The sequence below is a fragment of the Nerophis ophidion genome, linkage group LG02 (genome assembly GCF_033978795.1).
Source record: "Nerophis ophidion isolate RoL-2023_Sa linkage group LG02, RoL_Noph_v1.0, whole genome shotgun sequence".
In the NCBI taxonomy this organism is placed as follows: Eukaryota; Metazoa; Chordata; class Actinopteri; order Syngnathiformes; family Syngnathidae; genus Nerophis; species Nerophis ophidion.
Genome location: NC_084612.1, coordinates 26,733,264 through 26,759,701, shown reverse-complemented (window position 1 = coordinate 26,759,701; position 26,438 = coordinate 26,733,264). Strand labels below are relative to the sequence as shown.

The 26,438-nt window shown below is 39.1% G+C and overlaps 1 protein-coding gene across 3 annotated transcripts in view; it reads left to right on the top strand.

Moving 5' to 3' along the window:
* immp1l (inner mitochondrial membrane peptidase subunit 1) overlaps positions 1–26,438 on the top strand; it is a 53,738-nt gene that overhangs the window by 13,757 nt on the left and 13,543 nt on the right. For 2 of the 3 annotated variants that reach the window (XM_061880377.1, XM_061880391.1), the window contains 3 exons: positions 20,443–20,553; positions 20,628–20,716; positions 22,542–22,668. In XM_061880377.1, coding sequence (XP_061736361.1) covers positions 20,449–20,553; positions 20,628–20,716; positions 22,542–22,668 — 321 coding nt within the window. In that variant the 5' untranslated portion in view covers positions 20,443–20,448. Of the gene's footprint in view, positions 1–15,347; positions 15,437–20,442; positions 20,554–20,627; positions 20,717–22,541; positions 22,669–26,438 lie in introns of all 3 variants that reach the window. The other variant, XM_061880384.1, reaches the window with a different exon arrangement.

The window sequence follows — 26,438 nt, the reverse complement described above, 5'->3', positions numbered from 1 at the left end:
AAGACCCAGGACACATTGGGAAGACTGTCTCCCGGCTGGCCTGAGAACGCCTTGGGATCCCCCGGCTGGAGCTGAATGAAGAGGCTGGGGAGAGGAAAGTCTGGGGTTCCCTGCTTAGGCAGCTGCCCCCGCGACCTGACCTCAGATAAGCGGAAGAAGATGGATGGATGGAGGGATGGATATATTGGCCCACAAATTATTGCCGTTAAACGATATTATTGCCATTATTTTTTTGATACCAAATTAACCATTGATATATTGATAATACATAATAATCCTGAATGCATATTCTTTCAAATGTAATAAACTTGTGTTTCTTTGTATTTAAACATTGTACAAACCTCATTTCCATATGAATGGGGAAATTGTGTTAGATGTACATATAAACGGAATACAATGATTTGCAAATCATTTCCAACCCATTTTCAGTTGAGTATGCTAAAAAGACAACATATTTGATGTTCAAACTGATAGACATTTTTTTGTGTGCAAATAATCATTAACTTGTGGAGTTCCCCAGGGTTCGGTCCTTGGCCCTGCACTCTTCAGCATCTACATGCTGCCGCTAGGTGACATCATACGCAAATACGGTGTTAGCTTTCACTGTTATGCTGATGACACCCAACTCTACATGCCCATAAAGCTGACCAACACGCCGGATTGTAGTCAGCTGGAGGCGTGTCTTAATGGAAAACGGAAATGCTGATTATCGGTCCTGCTAGACACCGAACTCTATTTAATAATACAACTCTAACATTTGACAACCAAACAATTAAACAAGGCGACACGGTATTATCTTCGACCCAACTCTCTCCTTTGAGGCAGACAATAAAAGCGTTACTAAAACGGCCTTCTTTCATCTCCGTAATATCGCTAAAATTCGCTCCATTCTGTCCACTAAAGACGCTGAGATCATTATCCATTCGTTTGTTACGTCTCGCCTCAACTACTGTAACGTATTATTTTCGGGTCTCCCCATGTCTAGCATTAAAAGATTACAGTTGGTACAAAATGCGGCTGCTAGACTTTTGACAAGAACAAGAAAGTTTGATCACATTACGCCTGTACTGGCTCACCTGCACTGGCTTCCTGTGCACTTAAGATGTGACTTTAAGGTTTTACTACTTACGTATAAAATACTACACGGTCTAGCTCCATCCTATCTTGCCGATTGTATTGTACCATATGTCCCGGCAAGAAATCTGCGTTCAAAGGACTCCGGCTTATTAGTGATTCCCAAAGCCCAAAAAAAGTCTGCGGGCTATAGAGCGTTTTCTGTTCGGGCTCCAGTACTCTGGAATACCCTGGAATAACAGTTCGCGATGCCACCTCAGTAGAAGCATTTAAGTCTCACCTTAAAACTTATTTGTATACTCTAGCCTTTAAATAGACTCCCTTTTTAGACTAGTTGATCTGCCGTTTCTTTTCTTTTTCTCCTATGTCCCACTCTCTCTTGTGGAGGGGGTCCGGTCCGATCCGGTGGCCATGTACTGCTTGCCTGTGTATCGGCTGGGGACATCTCTGCGCTGCTGATCCGCCTCCGCTCGGGATGGTTTCCTGCTGGCTCCGCTGTGAACGGGACTATCGCTGCTGTGTTGGATCCGCTTTGGACTGGACTCTCGCGACTGTGTTGGATCCATTATGGATTGAACTTTCACAGTATCATGTTAGACCCGCTCGACATCCATTGCTTTCCTCCTCTCCAAGGTTCTCATAGTCATCATTGTCACCGACGTCCCACTGGGTCATTACTGTCACCGATGTCCCACTGGGTGTGAGTTTTCCTTGCCCTTATGTGGGCCTACCGAGGATGTCATAGTGGTTTGTGCAGCCCTTTGAGACACTAGTGATTTAGGGCTATATAAGTAAACATTGATTGATTGATTGAACTTTAGAATTGAATGCCAGCAACACGTGACAAAGAAGTTGGGAAAGGTGGCAATAAATACTGATAAATTTGAGGAATGCTCATCAAACACTTATTTGGAACATCCCACAGGTGTGCAGGCTAATTGGGAACAGGTGGGTGCCACGATTGGGTATAAAAACAGCTTCCCAAAAAATGCTCAGTCTTTCACAAGAAAGGATGGGGTGAGGTGCACCCCTTTGTCCTCAACTGTGTGAGCAAATAGTCAAACAGTTTAAGAACAACGGTTCTCAATGTGCAATTGCAAGAAATTTAGGCATTTCATCATCTACGGTCCATAATATCATCAAAAGGTTCAGAAAATCTGGAGAAATCACTGCATGTAAGCGGCATGACCGGAAACCAACATTGAATGACCGTGACCTCCGGTCCCTCAGACGGCACTGTATCAAAAACTGACATCAATCTCTAAGGGATATCACCACATGGGCTCAGGAACCCTTCAGAAAACCATTGTCACTAAATACAGTTTGTCGCTACATCTGTAAGTGCAAGTTAAAGCTCTACTATGCAAAGCAAAAGCCATTTATCAACAACATCCAGAAACGCCGCCGGCTTCTCTGGGCCCGAGATCATCTAAGATGGACTAATGCAAAGTGGAAAAGTGTTCTGTGGTCTGACGAGTCCACATTTCAAATTGTTTTTGGAAATATTCGACATCATGTCATCCGGACCAAAGGAAAAGCGAACCATCCAGACTGGTATGGACGCAAAGTTCAAAAGCCAGCATCTGTGATGGTATGGGGGTGCATTGGTGCCCAAAGCATGGGTAACTTACACATATGTGAAGCCACCATTAATCCTGAAAGGTACATACAGGTTTTGGAACAACATATGCTGCCATATAAGCGCCGTCTTTTTCATGGAAGCCCCTGCTTATTTCAGCAAGACAATGCCAAGCCACATTCAGCATGGGTTACAACAGCGTGGCTTCTTAAAAAAAGAGTGTGGGTACTTTCCTGGCCTGCCGGCAGTCCAGACCTGTCTCTCATCGAAAATGTGTGGCGCATTATGAAGCGTAAAATGCGACAGCGGCGAACTACTGAAGCTCTACATAAAACAAGAATGGGAAAGAATTCCACTTTCAAAGCTTCAACAATTAGTTTCCTCAGTTCCCAAACGTTTATTGAGTGTTTTTAAAAGAAAAGGTGATGTAACACAGTGGTGAACATGCCCTTTCCCAACTACTTTGGCACGTGTTGCAGCCATGAAATTCTAAGTTATTATTTGCAAAAAAAAGATTAAGTTTAGGAGCTTGAACATCAATTATCTTGTCTTTGTAGTGCATTCAATTGAATATGGGTTGAAAAGGATTTGCAAATCATTGTATTCTGTTTATATTTACATTTAACACAATTTCCTAACTCATATGGAAATGATAAATGGGTTGTACTTGTATAGTGCTTTTCTACCCCTTTTTAAGGAGCCCAAAGCGCTTTGACAGTATTTCCACATTCGCCCATTCACACACACCTTCACACACTGACGGCGGGAGTTGCCATGCAAGGTGCTCACCAGAACCCATCAGGAGCAAGGGTGAAGTGTCTTGCCCAAGGACACAACGAACAAGATTAGGATGGTAGAAGGTGGGGATTGAACCAGTAACCCTCAGATTACTGACACAGCCACTCTACCAACTACGCCACGCCGTTTCGTCCAATTACAAACAGGCAGAGGTGTGGACTCGAGTCACATGACTTGGACTCGAGTCATGAATTTTATGACTTTAGACTTGACTTGACAACATTTAAAAAGACTTGCAACTTGACTTATACTTTAACATCCATGACTTGTGACTTGACTTGGACTTGAGCCTTTTGACTTGACATGACTTGCTACTTTCCCCAAAACCCAACGATTAAAAAGTTATTCAGGAGCGCTCCGTATCTGTCTGTGTGTGCGATGACAGTGTGCGCGCTACCTGTCAGAACAACAGCCAGTCAAATTACATCCATGTTATTTTCGTCACACAGCATTCAGCCAATCAAATTGCATGAAAACCAACAAAAAAGAGCTCTCAAACAACACGCGAGTGAGGAAAAGTTATGCCAAAAATTGTTTTGTTCGGATATAAAAACTATGACTTGGTCAACAAAAAACGAATTGCCGTATGCAAAGCATGCGGTTCGTTCGAAGATTACAGACAGAGACGCAACAACTTCCAACTTCGTTCGACATTTGAAGTTGCACAAAGAAGGGTAAGTTTTGAATGTAAGCTAACGTTTATTGGCTGAGTAACGTAACTTTTATTTGCGGTTTAGTTAAATCAGTGAGACTGTAAACTCACTGCTAACGTTATAACCATAGACATCTTATAAGGAGACGCAGCATCGAGCGCTACTGCCTACAGGCGCTGACGAGACGCCATCTTGGAGTGGTGATCAGTGCAATACATTTGTCAGGAGCAATGAACTGTCGGCGCATTTAATTCATTTTACCTCACTGAATACCACTGATATTCACGCGCTTTTTTGTCATACGTGTAACTATGATAAAGGACAAATTTTTTGGCGTGTTCATAGTTTGCTTAACAATAATAGAATATTCTTATATGCTATAAGTGACCAGACGTCCAAGATCAAAACTGGTAATAATAATCCCAAAAAGGGGAAAAAAAAAACGTCAGCTATTTCTAAGTTGAAGAAACAATATGATTAGGTTATATATACATGGCTATATCCTACATAAACAATGTATGAATACATTAGATATCTATACATCTTATAGACTATATTTCTGGTGATAGTCAATAAATACAGTCATGACAGCAGAGAGTTTATTCTGTCTTGACACTTTGTATTAATATTTTGTATTACATTTTTCCCTTAAATTATCATGTTTACAGTGATTGTTTTATATTTATTTTTCGTGTATGTTGCTTTGGATAAAAGTGTCTGCCAACTTAAACATAAACGTATACAAACACCTGAAAGACTTTATATCAGCTAAAACCACCAATCTGTTTCACTGGATTCAGAATAAAAGCAAATTCTGTCTTACCCAACAAAGTTAGTATTTGAATATTGTTACTTGAAGACTTAATAATAATAATAATGGATTAGATTTATATCGCGCTTTTCCATTGTTAGATACTCAAAGCGCTCACAGAGACGTGGGAACCCATCATTCATTCACACCTGGTGGTGGTAAGCTACATCTGTAGCCACAGCTGCCCTGGGGTAGACTGACGGAAGCGAGGCTGCCAGTTTGCGCCTACGGCCCCTCCGACCCCCACCAATCATTCATTCATCATTCATTCACCAGTGTGAGCGGCACCGGGGGCAAAGGGTGAAGTGTCCTGCCCAAGGACACAACGGCAGTGATTTTTTTGGATGTCAATAGGTGGGAAGCGAGCCTGCAACCCTCAGGTTTCCGGCACGGCCGCTCTACCCACTACGCCATGCCGCCCCAAGTTACAGTTATACTGTTAAGAAAGTATTGTCTTATACTTTGTCTAAAATGAGAATGCATCATAATCAGTGGCGGCTGGTTAATTTTCCATAGGGCCGTGAATTCTAAAATGTACAACTCTGTTCCTTGTTATTTTCATGTATTTGTGATGTTTTTCATGTGTACGCACACATAAACACATACAGTATGAGATTAGATCAATGAGATAAGGTAAGAACAGAATAGAAACTGCTGTGGAACTAGTTCCAATGCTATATGCCATGGAAACACAATGTTAACACCTTTGTGCAAATAAGTACAGTTGCACTTGTTTTTTCAAATGTGTTCATCCTGTAAAGGGATGAGTTAAATGTTTAAAATAACTGGTTAATAGTGCTATTATGAAGTGCGATGTCAGCACGTTTTTTTTTTAATTATACTGTAAATACATACAGCGTTTTAAAAGCATACACAATATGTGTAAATGTATTAGTCTGTGGTTAAAAGGACTTGAAATTACTCGAAGCTCAAAATGCAGGACTTGGGACTTGACTTGAGACTTTCCAGTCTTGACTTTGGACTTGACTCGGGACTTGCCTGTCTTGACTTGGGACTTGACTCGAGACTCGAGGGCAAAGACTTGAGACTTATTTGTGACTTGCAAAACAATGACTTGGTCTCACCTCTGCAAACAGGGTTTGTAATTGGAATGTAAACTTTTGAATCACCAAGTTAAAAAAAACAAATAGTAACAATAAAATATACTTTGTCTGTTAGGAAAATGTTACACTTAAATATAAATCACAACTAAAAACAATAAAATATGCTTAGGAGGGTAAGGGGGACCAATATTCACAAATAAACATAATAAATAAAACGACTAAATAAAGTATTGACAAACAAAGTTGCACTACAATAATTCACATGTTGGTAGAGTTGTACATTACTTAACTGACAATCAAGTTAGGACTTTTTTTTTTCAACAAAAGTTTACAGTAACAATAAAAATTCCACAGTATAAGCAGACGTAGTAGCAAATCACATACAAAAAAAATAGTCTGGCAGACCCCGAGTGAGGAAACACTAACATGACATGACAACGTGACAGCACTTTAAAAAAAGGCTAGTTTGATAACAGTGTTAATTTTCAGCATGTTTATGGCAATGTATATAACCCCACTTTCTATGCGCTCACATTTAATGCACCTTTTTGTTTACACTGACCTAGTTTGTTCACCAAACGTGAAGTGAGTGTAGACTGCCAGGTAGTTGTGTTTCAAGTGGGCAGGCAGGTTTGTTGTATTAGCGCAAATTTGGCAAATTAACTCTTCGGTGTTGATAGGCTCATCTTGTTCCAAAGAATTAAATTGAAATATTCCTACACTGGTGCGATGACATTTGGTTTTGTGATCATGTTGTCCATGTTGGCTGCTACATTCTAACCCGTTGCACTGTGTGGTGCTAGCGGGCCAGCGGCCCCGCACAAAGAGTCAAAGACACTTAATGAGGGCAAGAGAATTCACCCCTTTCTTTTCATTACGCTTTGGCACAAACGCAAAACAAAAAGTGTGAATGATATTGAAGTATGCACTTGGCAATTTATCGATGCTGGAAAACTTACTGACTGAATTTTAATGAATTGTCGTTTAATTCACTTATTGAATATCGGCCCAGGCTTACAGTCTATTGCATTTTTATGTGACTCTTATACAGCAAAGTCCTTATCTAGCTTGGTCCCATTCACACCATGAAAGCCAAAGTGAGTGCACACTTGGATTTAATCTTGAATTATAACTTCCTTCCCCGAGTCTGCCATTGTAGCGTCTTTTTGAATGTGCCTTACAGGATACGGTAGTGTCGTTGTGTGGAGGCACTGTGAGACTTTTTGCATGTGTGATGTACAGTAGGCACCGTTCATATTTGGATGGTATGATAACCTAAGGCAAAAATATAATGGTTTTACTGTATCAACAAGGTATAGTATTATTATTACAGCTCTAAAATCGGTCTTTAGTGAAAAGAAGAAAACAAGAACTTCAGTTCAAGAGTTTTTTCTAAACAATGTAATAGAGCATGATTTAAGTGGAACATATGTATTCATACTAGACAAAAGAAATAGGTGAATTAAAAAAAAAATGAATATATATATATGTATATATATATATATATATTATATATATATATATATATGTACAGTGCCCTCCATAATTATTGGCACCCCTGGTTGAGATGTGTTAAAAGCCTTAAAATAAATTCAGTGTTTATTGCAGAAGAATACTGTCACACTGAAAATTGTAGGAAAATGTAGCCTTCAACTCAAATGAATTGTAAGAAAATAAAAAAATCCCTGACTAAAAAATAATTATTTTTCATTAAATCACCTGTTCCACAATTATTGGCACCCTTAACAATTCCCAGGAAATAAATATAATTGAAGCATTTCTGTCATTTCTATAGTAGTTTACAAAGTTTACCAGAGTACGTAGGAACATTTAATTAGTAATTCATCACTTCCTGTTTCCCTGGGGTATAAATATGACGTGACACCGAGGCCATTTCTCTTATCCACTCTTAAACATGGGAAAGACAAAGGAACACAGCATACAAGTGAGGCAGATGTGCGTCGACCTTCACAGGTCAGGCAGAGGCTACAAGAAGATTGCCACTCAACTGCAGCTGCCCATATCCACTGTGAGAGGAATAATTAAGAAGTTCAAAACAACTGGAACAGTGGTAAATAAGCCTGGACGAGGACCCAAGTTTATTTTGCCACCACGCACAGTGAGGAGGATGGTAAGAGAAATCAAAAGATCTCCAAAGCTCACTGTTACAGAATTACAACAAATGGTAGCATCCTGGGGTCACAAAGTCTCCAAATCAACCATCAGGCGCTGTCTACACGCCAACAAGCTGTTTGGGAGGCATGCACGGAGAAAACCTTTCCTCACTCACAATCATAAACGCAAGCGTCTGGAGTTCGCCAAACGGTATTGGGGCTTCAACTGGGACCGTGTGCTTTGGTCAGATGAGACCAAGATTGAGCTTTTTGGCAACAAACACTCTAAGTGGGTCTGGCGTACCACGAAAGATGCGCATGCTGAAAAGCACCTCATACCCACTGTGAAGTATGGGGGTGGGTCAGTGATGCTGTGGGGCTGTTTCACTTCCAAAGGCCCTGGGAACCTTGTTAGGGTGCATGGCATCATGAATGCTTTGAAATACCAGGACATTTTAAATCAAAATCTGTTGCCCTCTGCCCGAAAGCTGAAGCTGGGTCGTCACTGGGTCTTTCAGCAAGACAATGACCCTAAACATATGGCCAAATCTACACAGAAATGGTTCACCAGACACAAAATCAAGCTCCTCCCATGGCCATCTCAGTCCCCTGACCTCAACCCCATTGAGAACCTGTGGGGTGAGCTGAAAAGGAGAGTACAGAGGAGAGGACCCAGGTCTCTGGATGATTTAGAGAGATTCTGCAAAGAGGAATGGCTGAAAATCCCTCTTTCTGTCTTTGCCCATCTTGTGAAACATTATAGGAGAAGATTAGGTGCTGTTTTGTTGGCAAAAGGGGGTTGTCCAAAATATTAACACCAGGGGTGCTAATAATTGTGACACACATTATTTGATGTCAAATAATTATTTCTTTATGTGGGATTTTTTCCCCACTGAATAAATGCACTTGTATTGAAGGTTGGATTTTTCTCTTTTTTTCCATTAAGGTCCCATATTATTTAGAAAAAAAATAAAATAATTGGAAGCTAAAAAACACATCTCAACCAGGGGTGCCAATAATTATGGAGGGCACTGTATATATATGTGTGTGTGTATATATATATATATTTATATATATATATATATATATATATATATATATATATATATATATATATATATATATATGTGTATATATATAAAATTAGTATGTTAAAAAATATTAATGCTCACACAATTTTATTGTTGTTGATGTGAATTTATTAAAATAAATGAATGAAGATAATGGCAAGCAGACATATTCTCCCTAAAATACACATTGGGACTCCATAAAATGTGTTTGTTCCAATTATTTGATGGATCGAGCAAATTGATAGATAGATTACTCGACTATTGAAATAAGCAATAGTTGCAGCCCTACCGTAATAATTCACTAGCTGTGTTACAAAAAAAAGTTAGTTTGGGTAATACATAATGTTGGCTATCGGCGACAACAATTCTAACTTATTGAATCAAAAATATTGAATTTCAATGATTTAGTAAACAGGTATACAAAGTAAAGTAAAGGTATAATACACAAAGCAATCTATACCTGCTACACGAGAATATACAACAATTATACCTAACAAAAGAGGAGAAATCTAACCCAAGGGAAATATTTCACTTAAAACATGTACAACATTTAATATTCATATGCTCGTACAACTCGTAAAGCATTAAGTATATCAGGATGTGCATTACATTATGGAAAAGCAAAGGCATTAAATAATATACTAATATGATCTAGTTTAAGAAACTGTTCAAACTCAAAAGTACAAAGTGTAAGGAAGAAGAATCCTGATAAACGTTATGTTGTGCGATTCAGAATCGAGTCTCATTTTTAAAAAATCGATTTTATTTTTTTGGAATTTTTATTTTATTTATTTATTTTTTTATCAATCCAACAAACCACTACACAGCAATACCATAACAATGCAATCCAATTCCAAAACCAAACCTGACCCAGCAACACTCAGAACTGCAATAAACAGAGCAATTGAGAGGAGACAAACACGACACAGAACAAACCAAAAGTAATGAAACAAAAATGAATATTATCAACAACATTATCAATATTAATTATAATTTCAGCATAGCAGTGATTAAAAATCCCTCACTGACATTATCATTAGACATTTGTAAAAATAATAAAAAAGAACAATAGTGTCACAGTGGCTTACACTTGCATCGCATCTCATGAGCTTGACAACACACTTTGTCCAATGTTTTCACAAAAATAAAATAAGTAATAATTTTGGTTCGTTTAATAGTTAAAACAAATTTACATTATTGCAATCAGTTGATAAAATATTGTCCTTTACAATTATAAAAACTTTTTTTTTTTTTAAATCTACTACTCTGCTAGCATGTCAGCAGACTGGGGTAGATCCTGCTGAAATCCTATGTATTGAATTAATACAGAATCGTTTTGAATCGGAAAAATATCGTTTTTGAATCGAGAATCGAATCGGATAAAAATAAATCAATATATTATCGAATCGTGACCCCAAAAATCGATATTGAATCGAATCGTGGGACACCCAAAGATTCACAGCCCTAATATATATATATATATATATATATATATATATATATATATATATATATATATGGAAACTGGTAATATGTGATGCACCATATTGCAACTGTATGCATGTTCGACACTTTTGATTTTTTATAGGGAATGTCCATAAAAACAATACCTCTCATCTACATATTTCTGCAAATAGTGTTACCACATCTTTTGTGATGTCTCAGTAACTTACTTCTGATTGTATTCAATCCTTTTTTGACTGTTTTTTTTCTGCACTTCCCTGCATGATGGTGATGTAAGTACTGTAGTTGTCGGAAAATACAACTACTTTTTTCCAAGTGTCTTTGGTACATGCACGTTTGTGTTTTTGTTAGGGTTATCCAAGAGCTGTATCTGATTGCGCTATATAATGGCAGCAGTCATAACATGTCAGACATTTCCTGGTTTTACTGTTTTAGTTTCTTCACTCTATCTTTGCCATTTGCCACAAGTTTTTGTGTCTGAGTAGGGGTGGATGCAAGATTATAATCAACATGCACCATATTTGTTTTTGTTGCCCTGGAAGAAAAGTAATATTCAAAGCACAAAAGAACAATATGCACGGGATGGTTATCTCCAATTCAGTTTTTAAGCGTTTATATGATTCAAATAGCTTTAGTTAGAGCCTCTAAATTTGGTCAAATTGCAATAATGTTTAATATTTATCTGGAATTATTGGATGAAATCAAATTTGAAAGAGGACATCCCCTAAAGAAAAATCCAACGGTTTTGTTGTGGTTATCTGTCATTTGCTAGTGTTAAAATATAGTCGTCTTAGTCAGCAGCAGGTCAAAGCAAAACACAAACGCCTTTGTCAATGTGATCCAACACTAGATAAGATCTCTCAGCTCTCTCAGCACCAGGCCAGCACCACATATACATTTGCGCTCAGTACAATAAGGCTTAGTGACCACTTTTCCATTCAGTATTATTGGCTGGGGACTCTGTCAAACCTTGCTTCCTTTCAGTCCATAGCAGTTGTATTCATATCACTTGGAGATTATTTGCTCTGGCTTGACCCCATTGATTGTGAGTCCAAACAGTGGGCTCGCTAAATAGTAGTCACACTCCGCTGTTTCATGGCTGTGTTGCCACCAGCAACAATGAAAAGAGCAATATGGAGATCAGTTCCTTCCATTAAACCGACAAATAGAAGGCATATCTTGAAGTGGTGGGGGTTAGACATACAACTCTACGTCTGAGACTTTTGCATATGTCACTCCCCATCCTGCCAGGTGTCTCGGTCTAAACCAGCAGGATTAACTCTGATTGCACTAATAGTTGAAACAGACACTCCTTCATAGTCAAACCACCTCCCTTTTATTGTTCACATTAAAATCAAATTAAGCTTTGCGCAACAGGACTATAGCCCCACCCTTTCTTCTGCCTTCTGCTGCCCAGAGGAAGACATCAGAGGTGGGATTGGTTGCCTCTGTGATGCTGCCTTCTCCTCCACTCTCCCTTCCATCTGTGATCCTCAGGGAGAAGAATATCTGACAAGGGGCTTGTAAGCCTCTTAGCCCCCCTGTTGCCTGCCTCTCTCTCAGCCCATGTTTTCCTAATTTAGTTGTGTAAGGAGTCCAACGTAAGGCCCTTGTGTGCTGTTTGGATTGAGATTGTCTTTGTGGCTCTAATAGACTGACCATGTATATCAATTAACATTATTCAGCCAATAGCAGTTTCTAGTCACTGGGGACCAGTCGCTGCTATTCCGATTTGAGTATTTCCGTATGGTCCTAATAATGTCTGAATAACAATTTTTTTTTTGCAGTTTTATAAATGATGAGACACTGGAATACAATTGAAAAAAAACTTAAATAATTCACAAATAGAAACGCTAAAAACTAAAACTAAGTAAATAACAACAAATAAATAAAAAGGAAAATAGTAATATTAATACATATATTTTTTTGTAATTTCTAGAGGAAAAGTAAGTTTCAATCTTAGTAATACAATTATAAATAGATAAAATATTTCCTCAATTTCCAAATGCACACCTTTCTTTTTCCCGATGCAAAACTTTGTTACTGTCATATTTTTGGTAATTGTTTGAGTTTTCAATCTTAAGGAAACATTTTATATCCTCTGAAATATATAAAGAACAATTACAAATCAGTCAAGACTTATCACTTCCATTTCGATGTCGTAAAGTGATGCATACGCCTGATTTTGCTTTTCGGTCACTTTTGACAGCTGGCTGATCAACATTTATACATTTACATTTTATTCATGTATGTGACATGTGTTCAATCCGTGTCAATGGTGTTTCCTCGCTAAGAGGATCACAGAGTTAAACACACAATGAGGTGTTGCCATCGGCAGCTATTCATTTGGGATCTCCCTCTATTTTCTACACTGTAACACTGTGTTGTGACCGTGGGAGGTCAGCAGCCACAGATGGTTCTGCACAGAGTGCGGTGGTGACTTTCTTTGTTTTCCCTTGAACATGTTTAGCGTGTAATCCTGGATTAGTGGAAAGACTTTGTGTTAATTTACAGCTGTAAATCAGCATTCGATTAATGCCAGAGCTTGCACATGTGCGCCGGGTATTAAGGGGAAAGACATAGTGTTGGCTTTGCTGACTCTGGGGAATCCGAGGTAATAGAGATCCAATCACATGTCTCTGAGGATGTCCACCTCCTGTTACATCCCAAAAGAGCAACTGCAGCTCATAGGTGATGTTTTTGTGTCTTCAGATTCACACCACATGCGAGCACACACGGTACACACTATCAATGACAGAGGGTGCCTCAAAAAAACAGGCGGCTGCATATCGACTCTAGTGATATCAGCCACTGGCCGTGTGATCTTATTATGCAAAGTCCTTAATCCCCACCTATGCTGAATGCACACTGGAATGGAGGAGGAGTGGTAGTGGGGCTGCAGGGGGTCACACACTGATATGAAGGCAGCTGTACAGGACGCTGTCTACTGTTAAAAAGATTTCTGGTTTCCATCCTAGCAGAGGAAACAGCTCATGTCTTTGCATTACACCAACACCCCAAGGAGTTGAGTGGACAAAGACAAATTCAGTTGAACATGAGACCTTATTGCCAATTTGTAATTCACATTAACCTTTAGATTACCTACTTTCAAAAACAGGGATGGATATGGTTATTGTCTGACTTGAGAGTGCCAACCATGTTCTTGAGTGAACATCAGCACAAAAGAACACCGAGTGCTCCATGACATAGATTTGTATGACTGAGGAACTTTATGAAATGCCTTACGTCACAAAGCAAAATCAATACCAGGCGTTGTAAAACCTGGTCTATGCTGCTTCACTGAGGTGCCAGGGTACACTACTCTGGCTCTCACATGGTTCTTCCAAAAAAAATCAAAATTTGCGACATGTCTAGGGGCAGCGATTGGATTGCTTTTAGTGCATTATTTCTTGTGTGTATACGACTCGTTTAGAGGGCATGAAATACCTACACTTTTTCTGATTTTGGATAAAGTTTTATAATAAAAGTTAGTGTTATAACACATAATTTACTTCCAGCTCTAATAACACTCTTTGTCTCTCTTTAATTGCCATTTTTCACTAGCAACAAAAGAAACTAATAAACTAAATAGTAGTGTAATGGTTGCTCACTGAGTTGACCCCATAAAACATCATTCCTAGTGTTTTGGCAGAGAATGGCGCATCATTGACGAATAGCTACAAACAGATAGATAGAAGTAGGAGTCTAGTCATGGCACCTGGTGAGATTATGAGTCTGGAAATTTCAGACCAGAAATACTGTCAAATGTGCAAAAGAAACAGGCATGGTAGGGATGAAACAATAGGCCGAAGGTTTAATAGTTGGAATGTAGTTGGCATGAATGGGAACACATTGTGTTTTGATGTGTGTGTGTGTGTGTATGTGTGTGTGTGTATGTGTGTGTGTGTGTGTGTGTGTGTGTGAGTGTGTGTGTGTGTGTGTGTGTGTGTGTGTGTGAGTGTGTGTGTGTGTGTGTGTGTGTGTGTGTGTGTGTGTGTGTGTGTGTGTGTGTGTGTGTGTGTGTGTGTGTGTGTGTGCGTGTGTGTGTGTGTGTGTGTGTGTGTGTGTGTGTGTGTGTGTACGTTTGAAAAGTTGGGGATTGTGGGGGAGGGTTTAGTAATGGGATTAGGGGTAACACCTTTTGGCAAGGCTGCGAGAGCCACCTGACACTCGGTCTGTTGGGAGCCTGGGGACAGAGTGGGGTGGCGGTGGCCGGGCAAAGGAGAAAATGGGGGTCTAATCCGTGTCCATCTTTGGGAAGTCATTCCCAGAGCTCTAAGGATTTGTGGCTTTGGTTTCCGCTCTGCTTGCTTTGGTTAATAATACGCTGGGATGGGATGTAGACGGGGGAACAAGACGGAAGGAGCTGGGGAGATGGAGACAAAAAATTTGTTACCCAGTGGTGGACTGGCAGGATAGCGGGCTGTTCAAAAATTGTTTATAGAGCATACTGAACTTCAAGACAAGCTGCACATATCCTTCTCTAATCATGAATGTGAAGTCTCTTTTGGTGCAGGTGGACTGTGTATGCACTGCGCATGACTTGTGTACTGATAGTCTTTGCCCTCTGTCCACGCAGCACCTTGAGTAAAAGTCAATAAGCTAAGTGTGACTGGATGTTTGCTCACAAGGCGAATATATCTTGTACGTGTTTGGCACTGTTTTTCAGGGCACACTGACGGCTCTTTGTGTTGTCTTTGTGTTTCTATGGTGCTGACAGAAGCTGATAACTACTCTAATTATTGATGTGCTCTTGTGGTGGAGGCAGTGTGAGCGACAAGCCCCAAACAGTGCAGGGCTGCCTTGTGTGTAAGTGTCACAGCTTCTGTGTTTTGTCCATCACCTGAGCGCAATGTGTTGATTGGTCTGTCGTACTCTGGATCAAAGTTCAAGGCAGTTTTGTGGTGTGAACTGGCTTCTGAGAATGAAACACTAGGGAATGTGCCATCTTAGCCAACTGTGACAACCTTGTCTACACCCTAAAGAAAAATTAAGCTCCAAATAGCTTGTGGTTTTGGAAATTCGACATAAGTCATTGACTTAAGAGCTGTTTACAATACACCGCCTTTTACTAAATACGGATTAAAAGAATGTACATAAGACCTGCATGTACAAAGTGATACCATATACGACAGGCCTGACGTGCATAGAGCTGGGTATTGGTAATGACTCCACGATACAATACATGCTGCAATACTTGAGTCACGATACGATACAGTATTGTAATATTATGATTTGGTTATATAGTGTATAATTTAAAATGCAGCCTAAAATATAGGTTGTAGGCCTGGGCATTGTGGCCAAATTGAAAAATCACAGATTTTTTCACAAATCATTTAGTTTACGATTTTTGTCCGATTTATTTTCCCTATGTTTTAAAGAAACCATTGAATACAAATGACAGAGATAACACGTGTTTTTTTTTTTATTCGATCATAATTAGTGGATTGAATTGACATTGCATCTTACTCTTAGCAAAATTCTAATTTGAATAATGTTGTTGTATTTTAGACCAGGTATAAATTGTAGTTTTTGTGGAATTAACTAAATTAAGAGCTTCCTCTGGGAAGCAATACTTAGGTCTTGAATAGAATACTTTTGTAAACAAAAATAAAGCATTGCACACTGCATGCAAATAAATTATAATCTATAACATTGAGATTAATAAAGTGAAAACTTAAAACTTTTGGCTTGAATAAAATACTTATGTAAATATAATGTTGTATTATACATTGTATGCAAATAAATAATCAAGTAAAACATTGAGAAAAGGCCCATATACAACCTGTATCCAAAGAGTGCAATTCCCAATTTTTTATAACCGACCCAGGCCTCTTTTGTATGTGGAAAAACATTGGATATGTACATGTGCAATGCGTCGTCATTGTGAGCGCTGCCGCACTCCTGTCGCATTTATCTGACTTGAACATCATCAAAAACCGATAAGCATCATAATTCTTTGTCAATATAGACGGTTATAGAATAAATAGTTGACAACGGAGCAGAAAAGAAGTGAACAAAAAATGCTTTAAGAACTCACATAAAACTTCCTCCAGTCCTGTCTACGACTGCTCGCCCACGGACAAGCTCTTCAAGCAGACATTGAAACAAAGTATGTTGTAAAACTGTGAGAGCCAAAATACTTCTCTTATTCCTTCTTAATCTTCTACGCGCAATAATTTGATTAAAAAAATGTTGAATTTAATTGTACAAAATCCTTGAAATTGCCACCAATGCGCCAGTGCTAATGGTGTGTTCCATTTGTAATGGGAAGTCAGAATTTCCAAGTTCCTTGTCGGAAATTCAACTGGAACGCCTCTAAAGGTCAGATTTCTTGCTCAAAAAATCAGAGCATTCTCATCACCTCAGAGTTTGTTACAAAGATGACTGCTCTGGATGTAAACAGTGATATCCGCTTCTAAAATATCCGTTTTTAGAACTTCTGATTAGTTGTTGTTGCAGTAAGGCAGCCATATACAATGTATTGTTTTGCATTTATATAAGGTAACGTCACTGTAGTGTAAACTACATTTATTTCATGTGGTAAACACTCTGTACATCGCTAGCTCTAGGGTCTGTTTCCTCTTAATCCACCATGTTTGAAGGTTGCAAAAAGAGTGCAAATGTTCCCATGAGTTGTTTATAGTCGTAAAAAGTAAGCGCAAAAATAGCTTTTGTGGATGTGAACGTTTTAATTTTAGACATCGTAACAAGAACACTCACACGTCATTCTCAGCTTCGACTTCCAGCTTCCGAGGTAAATGGACCGTAGCATGAAACTGACATGAGCTCTGAAGCCAATTTTACTTCCGTAAAAACTACAGTACGTGCGACGTCATGACGTCATGTCCACATGTCGGTCAGATTGCATTCCCATTAGTAATCACATTTTTTTTGTAATGTGAAGAGCCAATAAAAAGATTGGATTTGATAAAAAAATCAGAAATGGACATTTGACCCTGCAGTGTGAAACGTTGTCATTGTTTTAGTAAATCAAGTGGATAAACACAGGCTTTTCATTTACACATCTTGGTGGTGTGCAGAGCGACTGCTAATGATCATTTTCCACTGTGCTGTTTTTTTATCATACATGGTATCATCATAAGTGTTCGGAAAATTACTTTTAAAAAGTAATTATAGTTACTTGTTACTTTACCGGCCTGCACGGCGAACCAGGGGTTAGTGCATGTGCCTCACAATACGGAGGTCCTGAGTTCAATCCCGGGCTTGGGATCTTTCTGTGTGGAGTTCGCATGTTCTCCCCGTGACTGCATGGGTTCCCTCTGGGTACTCTGGCGTCTTCCCACCTCCAAAAACATGCACCTGGGGATTGGCCACACTAAATTGGCCCTAGTGTGTGAATGTGAGTGTGAATGTTGTCTATCTATCTGTGTTGGCCCTGCGTTGAGGTGGCGACTTCGCCAGGGTGTACACCGCCTTCTGCCCGAATCCAGCTGAGATAGGCTCCAGCACCCCCCGAGATCCCTAAAGAGACAAGCGGTAAAAAATGGATGGATGGATGTTACTTTACTAAAAAAGTAATTATATTACTGATGTAATTATATTTTAATAAATGTAATTACTAGGAAAGAAACTAAGGTGTAACTTAAAAAAAAATACTTCAAATATCTGGCTTATGCATTTGAGAGTGTGTGTACCTTTAAATAGGGAGTGCCTGGTGCTCAGTAATGTGTAACAGAGCAGAATTAGCTCAGTTGTGTTTATTTGCTTAGCAGTTACGGCAGCTTTTTTTAATCTTTTCACTGGATTGGGTTGCCTCTGGTTAATAAAGTGATTGAATGTGCTTCCATGGCTGTCATATCTTCTGATCCACACGGGATGTTGTTTGGATTGCAAGCTAAAGCTTTTCACTTCAATCATTGATTTGTTCTCTTGTAGTTATTAGTAGTGAGTATGTGTGACGTTGCGTCTTTCTATTTGATATCAAGTTAATTTTCGTGTTTAGTGATGGTTATTGAAGGCGGTTACTATAATTAGTAAAATGATATTTCCTGCATTGAACTTGCTGTGCTTCTGTCACTGTCTTGTTTACATAGAACCACATCAAAAGTAGCGCGCTATGTTACACCAGAACAGTATAGCTATGTCCATATGGACACAATTAATCGGATAAAAAGTCTAATCGGAATAAAAAAGCTTTATGTAAACACGTCATTTGGAATATTCTGACCCGATCAAACACGTGCAGATCAAAATTTAATTCCGATCGGGTGGTTTATGCCAATAGTCATGCGGATTGGAGCACTTGAAAACACCTCTTCTGAAATTCAGGTCGAAATTATCCTTACTGCACATGTCTTAGACGTCCACCATACATTGGCGATTGAAGGGGAACTAAATGAAATAGTCTTGGAATGAAGCGATTGTCTTGCTGCAGTCTCCCCCATTCAACATGTACATGTGTAGCGTTATATACTGTTGAGTTTGTTGATCTAGTACCAAGACTAACAAAAACCAAAGTTGCGAACAAAAGAAAGAAAATTATTATTTTTTTGAAAATACCGTGACAGCATCTGTCAAGCAGAAATGCACAAAGTCATGGTTGTTTACAGCAGAAGTCAATACTTTTTCAGCGCCTGCAGTGAGCAAACTCGTCCAAGCAATAGCGCCACAGCACAAGCAATAACACACCTTTCAGTTTATGGTATGGTGCTGCGCATGTCAAAGTCAAATACTCCGATTTAAGGTGTAATGCCTGAAAATGCATGTCATAATCAGATACATTTCTTCAGGGTCAATGTAAACGCAAACATTGTAATCCCTTTGTAAAGGGGTGAATTACCTTTAGTTTATTATTAGTTCTTTCTTTTTTTTATTTGCCTCAAATATATTAGTAAAATCGATATATTGCCAAGGCCTAATAGGTTGTATATTTTTACCTCAAATGACAGTAATTATTCATTGAATAAACCGAGTCAAATCCAATACAAATGATCCATTTCTCTTTATTGCTATTGTATGGAAAGTGGATCAAGTTTATTGCCACTTAAATGAAAAAAGCCCTCTACTTTTTAACTTCCACCTTCTGGTAGTACTTTGCTTACCACTAACCTCACAAAATATATATATTGCGATACATATATATATATATATATATATATATTGTAATATATAACCTACTTGCATATTGATATTATTTCCCAACTCTACATCTACAGTAAATATGAGTGTTTATATGTAGGGTTTTTTTGCATGTGCATCAGAAGTGTGCATCTCTCCAATATTAGACAATTCGATATGTTTCTCGAACGATACATTTAAAAAACTATATATTTTTTTAAAGTAATGATACAATTTTAAAAGTAACAATACAATTTTGATTACGTAGATATTGATCCAATTCGATTCAGTGATGCGATCTGGTATAGTTCATTGTTTAAAATTCCATTTTACATTCTAAATCATCCTTGGTCAGTTTTATAAGTATGGCTCTGTTTATCTTCAAATAAATGTACTTTACAAAACACTAACAAACTAGTATTTGTGTTACTTTTGACATGACACACCATTTCAATGTATTCATTACACATACACTTGAAAAACTTTGGAAAACCACTCTCACAATAGAAACAGAATTACAATTCTCTGTTACCATTGGCACAAATTGACTTTATTCTTTATTTGAATATAAAGCTCTGGTACACATATTTCAGTAAAATACTGTTGACTTAGTATCTTCTACCGAGGTTCCAATGTATTTGTCATGTCCATAATTCTTAACAACACTGTACAGCCTCAAGTATTTTACAATGAATAAGGCTATTGAAGAGGATATTAATATATTTGCTGTGTAGGTGGAGATGTTTCGCCGTGTTCTCGGGAAGACCTTAGGGTTTGTTGGCTACACCATCCAGTATGGCTGCATTGGACATTGTGCTTTTGAGTACATCGGAGAGATTGTGGTGGTTTGTATAATTCCAGAGTTAACGGCTAATCAAATTTATCCTTTAATTAACAATGTGCTGTTGTTGTTTTCCAGTGCTCCGGTCCATCAATGGAGCCCACTATAGTGAACAAAGATGTAATTTTCTTGGATCGGATGAGTCGGCATCTTTGCAAAATACAAAAGTGGGTAACGTCTGTATTCGAAGAATATTATATATTGTATTTTTTAACTATAAGGCACACTTAAAATCATTTTCTTTTCTCTAAAATTTACTGTGCACCTTATAACTTCTTGCGCCTAATGTAATGATTCTGGTTGTGCTTAACGACCTTGAAGCAATTTTATTTTGTACATGGTGTAATGGTAAATTTGACCAGTAGATTGCAGTCACAAATAAGAGATTCGTGTGGACTGTAGGTTGACGCCTGTTAAATAAATGACGCTTGCAAGCAAGCCCAGAACTTTGATATTTCTTTGAGAACATAGAACATAACACACGGTGCTCAAAAATCTGTCAACATGTTTTAGTACAATTTTGGTAAGCTACAAAGCCACACCGTTTGATGGATTGCCGGCACATTACGCCTACCATAGACAGATTGCTTCAACATACGGGTATTATTTTGGTGTATGTGTATAAGGACCCCAAAATGGCACTTATTAGGAGACATATCTGGCATTTTGTTTCGACCTATTACGCAAAACCAACTTTTCTTATTTATTGGTTCCTGCTGTTGTGTATTTGGGATCTTGCAAAAGTCCAGAAAATTTGCACGCGTCTGCCATTGTAGTCCGTGACGTAGTCAATAAGCTTTTACTTTATCTCTATCCTCTTTTTGTAGGGCATTCATCCTCTGCTGTTGCCATTTCTAATACAAAGTAGCGTACAGTTCTAATTTAAATCTGTCAATAGACTCGCTATGGAAGCGCTAAAAACTACTGCCGGTACAGCAAAGATGGCGGGAAGCCTCGTAAATCAGACCGCTCACAAAAGAGCGCATCCTGAAAAGACGGTCAGAAAGTGGCTTGAATATGGTCTGTAAAACATAATTTAGGCAACTTTTTGACCAAAAAAACAATTGCATGTTATGTAGACCACAAGGAAGTGTTTTAAATGTAGAAAAAAAAATCATAAAATGACACCTTTGCTGCGCCTTACAATCTGATGCACCTTTTGTTTGAAAATAAACCTGAACAGACCCGCTCAACAGCACTGCTCCTTACAATCCGGTGCGCCCTGTGGTCCGAAAAGTAAGTTGTTGTTCTATATGTGCTGAGTATCTATTGTACATTATATGCCCACTTATGTATTTACTTAAAAAAAATACAAAACATAATGGACAACTTTGGTTTTTATGTGAATCAATGTCATTTGGGGCAGCACATACAGTGGTTAGTGCATGTGCCTTACAATAAGAAGGCCCTGTGTAGTCCCGGGATCTTTCTGTGTGGAGTTTGCATGTTCTCCTTGTGACTGCGTGAGTTCCCTCCAGGTACTCCAGCTGCCTCCGACCGCCAAAGACATGCACCTGGGGATAGGTTGATTGGCGACACTAAATTGGCCCTAGTGTGTGAATGAGAGTGATAATGTTGTCTGTCTATCTGTGTTGACCCTGTGATGAAACGGTGACTTGTCCAGGGTGTACTCCACCTTTCGCTCAGCTGGGATAGGCTCCAGCCACCTGCGACCCCGAGAGAGACAAGCGGTAGCAAATGGATGGATGGATGGATGAATGTCATTTAAACATTAAGATATCCAAAATGTTTTAGGTAATTAATTTGTAATATTATTATTCATTATTAACAACTTTTAATAATAACATCAAATGTCATGGCTAATGTTTACATTTTCCGATTTTTGGGACACTTTAATGTTTTTAGTGCTTTAACTTTTTTTTTTTAATCAATATACTGTATATTTGAGTTATTTTTAAGTTTTTAGATGCACTATGTTTACATATCACTTAAAAAGTCTGACTCAACAACTGCATGCATGTTTTTTTCCAGGGGTGATATTGTCGTTGCAAAAAGCCTGTTCGACCCCAATATGAATATTTGCAAAAGGGTCATTGGATTGGAAGGTGATAAAGTCTCCACAAGTGGTCCTTCAGATCTTTTCAAGACCCACACATTTGTGAGTATATGTACAGTAAATTTTAAATTGTAGTAAACAAGTGGTACTTCGGCTTACAAATGCCCCCGCGCCCAGGTTTTTTGGGATATGAGATGTCTCTCAGGTTAATGGGTTGCGAGCAAAAATGTAAGTTATGAGCAACTTCTGAATATCACTGTTAGAATAATTGCTGAAGCCGAATTAGTCAGTAAAGGCTATGACATCTGCAGGTGCGTTAAAACATTTTAAATGCAGACCACAAGAATATGGTGAAGCTGTTGATTTTGTGTTTGATGGACAAGCAATTCGCATGAGATGCCATTGAAGTCTGCTTTTCGATGTGAAAACTGAACAATATTACATTAAGTAATTAAACTACTGTATTTGTTTGTAGTACGTTCTATTGTATGTAGTTTTTCTTATCAGAAATCATGTTTATTGTTAAAATTGTGGATTTTTTGGGTGGTGAGGGTGCTGATGGGGTAATTTTATGTTCATGTTCATTTCAATGGAAAATTTTACATGAGATACGAGCATTTCTGGTCACTGGTTCCATTACAGAACAGCTTCAACTTGTAAGGTGAGGTATCACTGCACTTTATGTTGCTGATTTTTGAGTTTGATGGGGTTCGACTACTTGTTTAAATTTTTTAAATACATTTTTAATTTACTTTTTTAGAGGGAACATATATAACAATATACAGGCAAATTAAAATATATCCTAGTTGGTATAGTGCAAAACTTAAGTTACTTATTTTGTTAAAGAAAAACAATAACAAACAAAACATAGTATGATTGTGGGAACATGAATTAATTTTTGTCACCCTTCCAATAGGATACTTACTGTCAATAAGTGATTCTATACCAAACGTAATTTATTTTTTCTAAATTAATTAAGCCATCTTTTCTTTAACATGTCCTTACTCAAATATAATGAGTAATTTTCTCTATTTCTCCATATTTCCTTCATAATTTCCAGCTATGCATTCTAAGTTGGAGGTTCAAGTCCATACCATTGTCTTGTGATGGCTTTTGTGGAAGCTGTAAAAAGGATATGATATACTTTTATTTATCCCACAAAGGGGAAATTACATTGTTGCAGTGCAGGTTTTTACATACAGTAACAGAAGTAAGGCTTAATAAAAAACTTTTTTTCTTTTTAAATAAATACTACATATTTTTCACTAATATGTACAGCAAGAAGATAAAATACAACAAAGAAACAGAAACATCGGTATTGCACACTACAAAAAAAAAACATCACAGTAATCACATAAGTGCATTGTAAAGTCTTATGGCTATGGGGAAAAAGAACCTGTGAAAGCGCTCCTCCTTGCGCTGTGGATGTAACAGTCTAATGCTGAAGGAGCTACTCAGGACCTCCACAGTGCCATGCATTGGGTGAGAGTGATTGCACATTATGGATGTAAACTTGGTCAGCATTCTTCTGTCAGCCACCTCCTCAATGCTGTCTAGTAGGCAGCCTAGGATGGAGTCAGCCCTCTTGAGCAGTTTATTAAGTCTGTTCCTGTCTCTGACCTTGCTGCCCCCGCCCATGCAAACAACGGCATAAAACACCGCAGAATCCACCGCATTGTCGTAAAAGGTGCGCAGCAGTTACCCGCACACCTCAGTTTCTTTAAGAGGTTTTTGCGACTTTGACCCTTCTTTTACATAGCTTTTAAATTGTGAGTCGAGTCCAGTTTATTGTTGAAGTGAACACCCAGGTATTTAAATGAGTCCAATATTTCTATATCTGATCCCTGGATGTTTACCGGTGTAAGAGCTGACCGCCTATCTGATCCCTGGATGTTCACCAGTGTTGGAGCTGACTGTCGGAAGTCTATCACAAGCTCTCTGTATTATTGGTGTTCAAGCGCAGGTGATTACATCCACACCAGTCAGTGAAGCCTGCGATGACTTATCTGTGTTCTTGCCCGCTGCCCTCAGACACAAATCCCACCACTGCGGAGTCGTCTGATTTAAGCAATTGGACTCATGCCTGAAGTCTTGAGATATAGAGCATGAACAGGTAAGGTGAGAGTACCGTCTCTTGTGGAGCCCATGTGCTGCAAACTACCACATCTGAAGGAAAGTCATGCAACCTCACGTAATGCGGCCTGTCGATGAGGTAGTTAATGATGCATGCAGCTAGGTGATGGTCCACTCCCACCTCTTCCAGTTTCACCCACAGCGAATGCTTTGAAAGAACTGGAGAAGTCAAAGAACATGACTCTCACCGAACTTCTTGCAGTCTCCAGGTGGGCGAGGGCTCAATGCAGCAAGTAGATGATGGTATCATCCACCCCAATACCTTGATTGTAAGCAAATTGCAAGGGGTCCATTGCTGACGCGCGTAGGTGGCTGAGGATTATCCACTCCATAGTCTTCATAAGGTGGGAGGTCAGGGCAATAGGCCTGAAGTGGTTCGGCTCCTTGGGAGTAGGTGTTTTAGGGATTGGAACCACACAGGAGGTTTTCCAGGCTGAGGCTCATGTTAAAAATGTCATGGACCACAGCAGTTAACTGTTCCACACATTCCCTGAGTAGCCTGGAACTGATACCATCTGAACTTGTAGCCTTCCTGACCTTATTCCTTTCCTACTCACTTGACCCAGACAGATGGAGTGATGTGTGGGTACGGTGAACTGGGCTGGTGGGTTGTGGGAGGCTGACTGAAACATGTTTGTTGGGAAGGTGTGGACTATTCTGAGATGTAAACAGATGAGGCAAGTGTGGAGTGATGTGATGTGATGTGGATGTGAAGGGGTAGCACTGTCAAACCTGTTGAAAAAAAACTTTGAGTTTGTTGGCCCACTCTTGGTTGGCAGAAGCCTGGTGACCACTTCCACCTCTTCCACGACCGGAAATCTGTTTCAGGCTGGTCCACACTTCACAGACATTATGTTGCTCCAGCTGTTGTTCCAGTTTTGGTTTGTAGTCCTTTCATACACCTCCTGATGTTATATTTGAGATCCCACTGAACTCTTCTCAGCTCCACCTTGTTTCCTGAGCTGAAAGCTCTCTTCTTCTCGAACCATCTTGGAAGGCACAGTGTTTTCCACACAGAAGTTTATATATCCTGTGATACACTCATTCAAACTGTTGATGTTCTCTCCATGTGGGCTGCAGATTACATTCCAGTCTGTGGTGTCAAAACAGTCCCTTGACCGCTCACATGCCTCCTTCGTCCACTGCATCACACTTCTCCTTTGTAGTGGCGTTTTTTCCCCCACAAGGATGTAATGTGGCAAAAGATGAACAAGGTTCCGTTTAGAGCGTCCAAGAGGGGGTAGGGGGTGGCTGTGTGTGCATCCTTGAAATTAGCATGCAGAAAGTCCAAGGATTTACTGTCCTTTGTGTGGCACTTCACATACTGAGTGAAGGTAAGCAGAGTGGTAGAAAGAGTGGCATGATTAAAGTGACCAGAGATAAGGAGGAGGGCTTGTGGGTGCTTTGACTGCAGCTGTGACACAGTCTTCCGTATACACTCACATGCTGCGGACATGTCAGCCGAGGGGTGGATGTAGACAGTTATCACAATTACAAGTGAAAACTCCCTGGGGATGCAATAAGGTCTAACGCTGACCGCCAGTAGTTCAATGTCCCTGCTACATAGTTATTCTTTAATAGTGGTGTGATTAAAACTACACCATGTATTATTGACAAACACCGTCAGCCCACCTCCTTTATTTCTACCGCTCTTAGCCAATGTCCGGTCTGCACACATAAGTGAGAAATTTTCCAGGGAGACCAATGTGTCCGATATATGTTAATTTAGCCAGTACTCT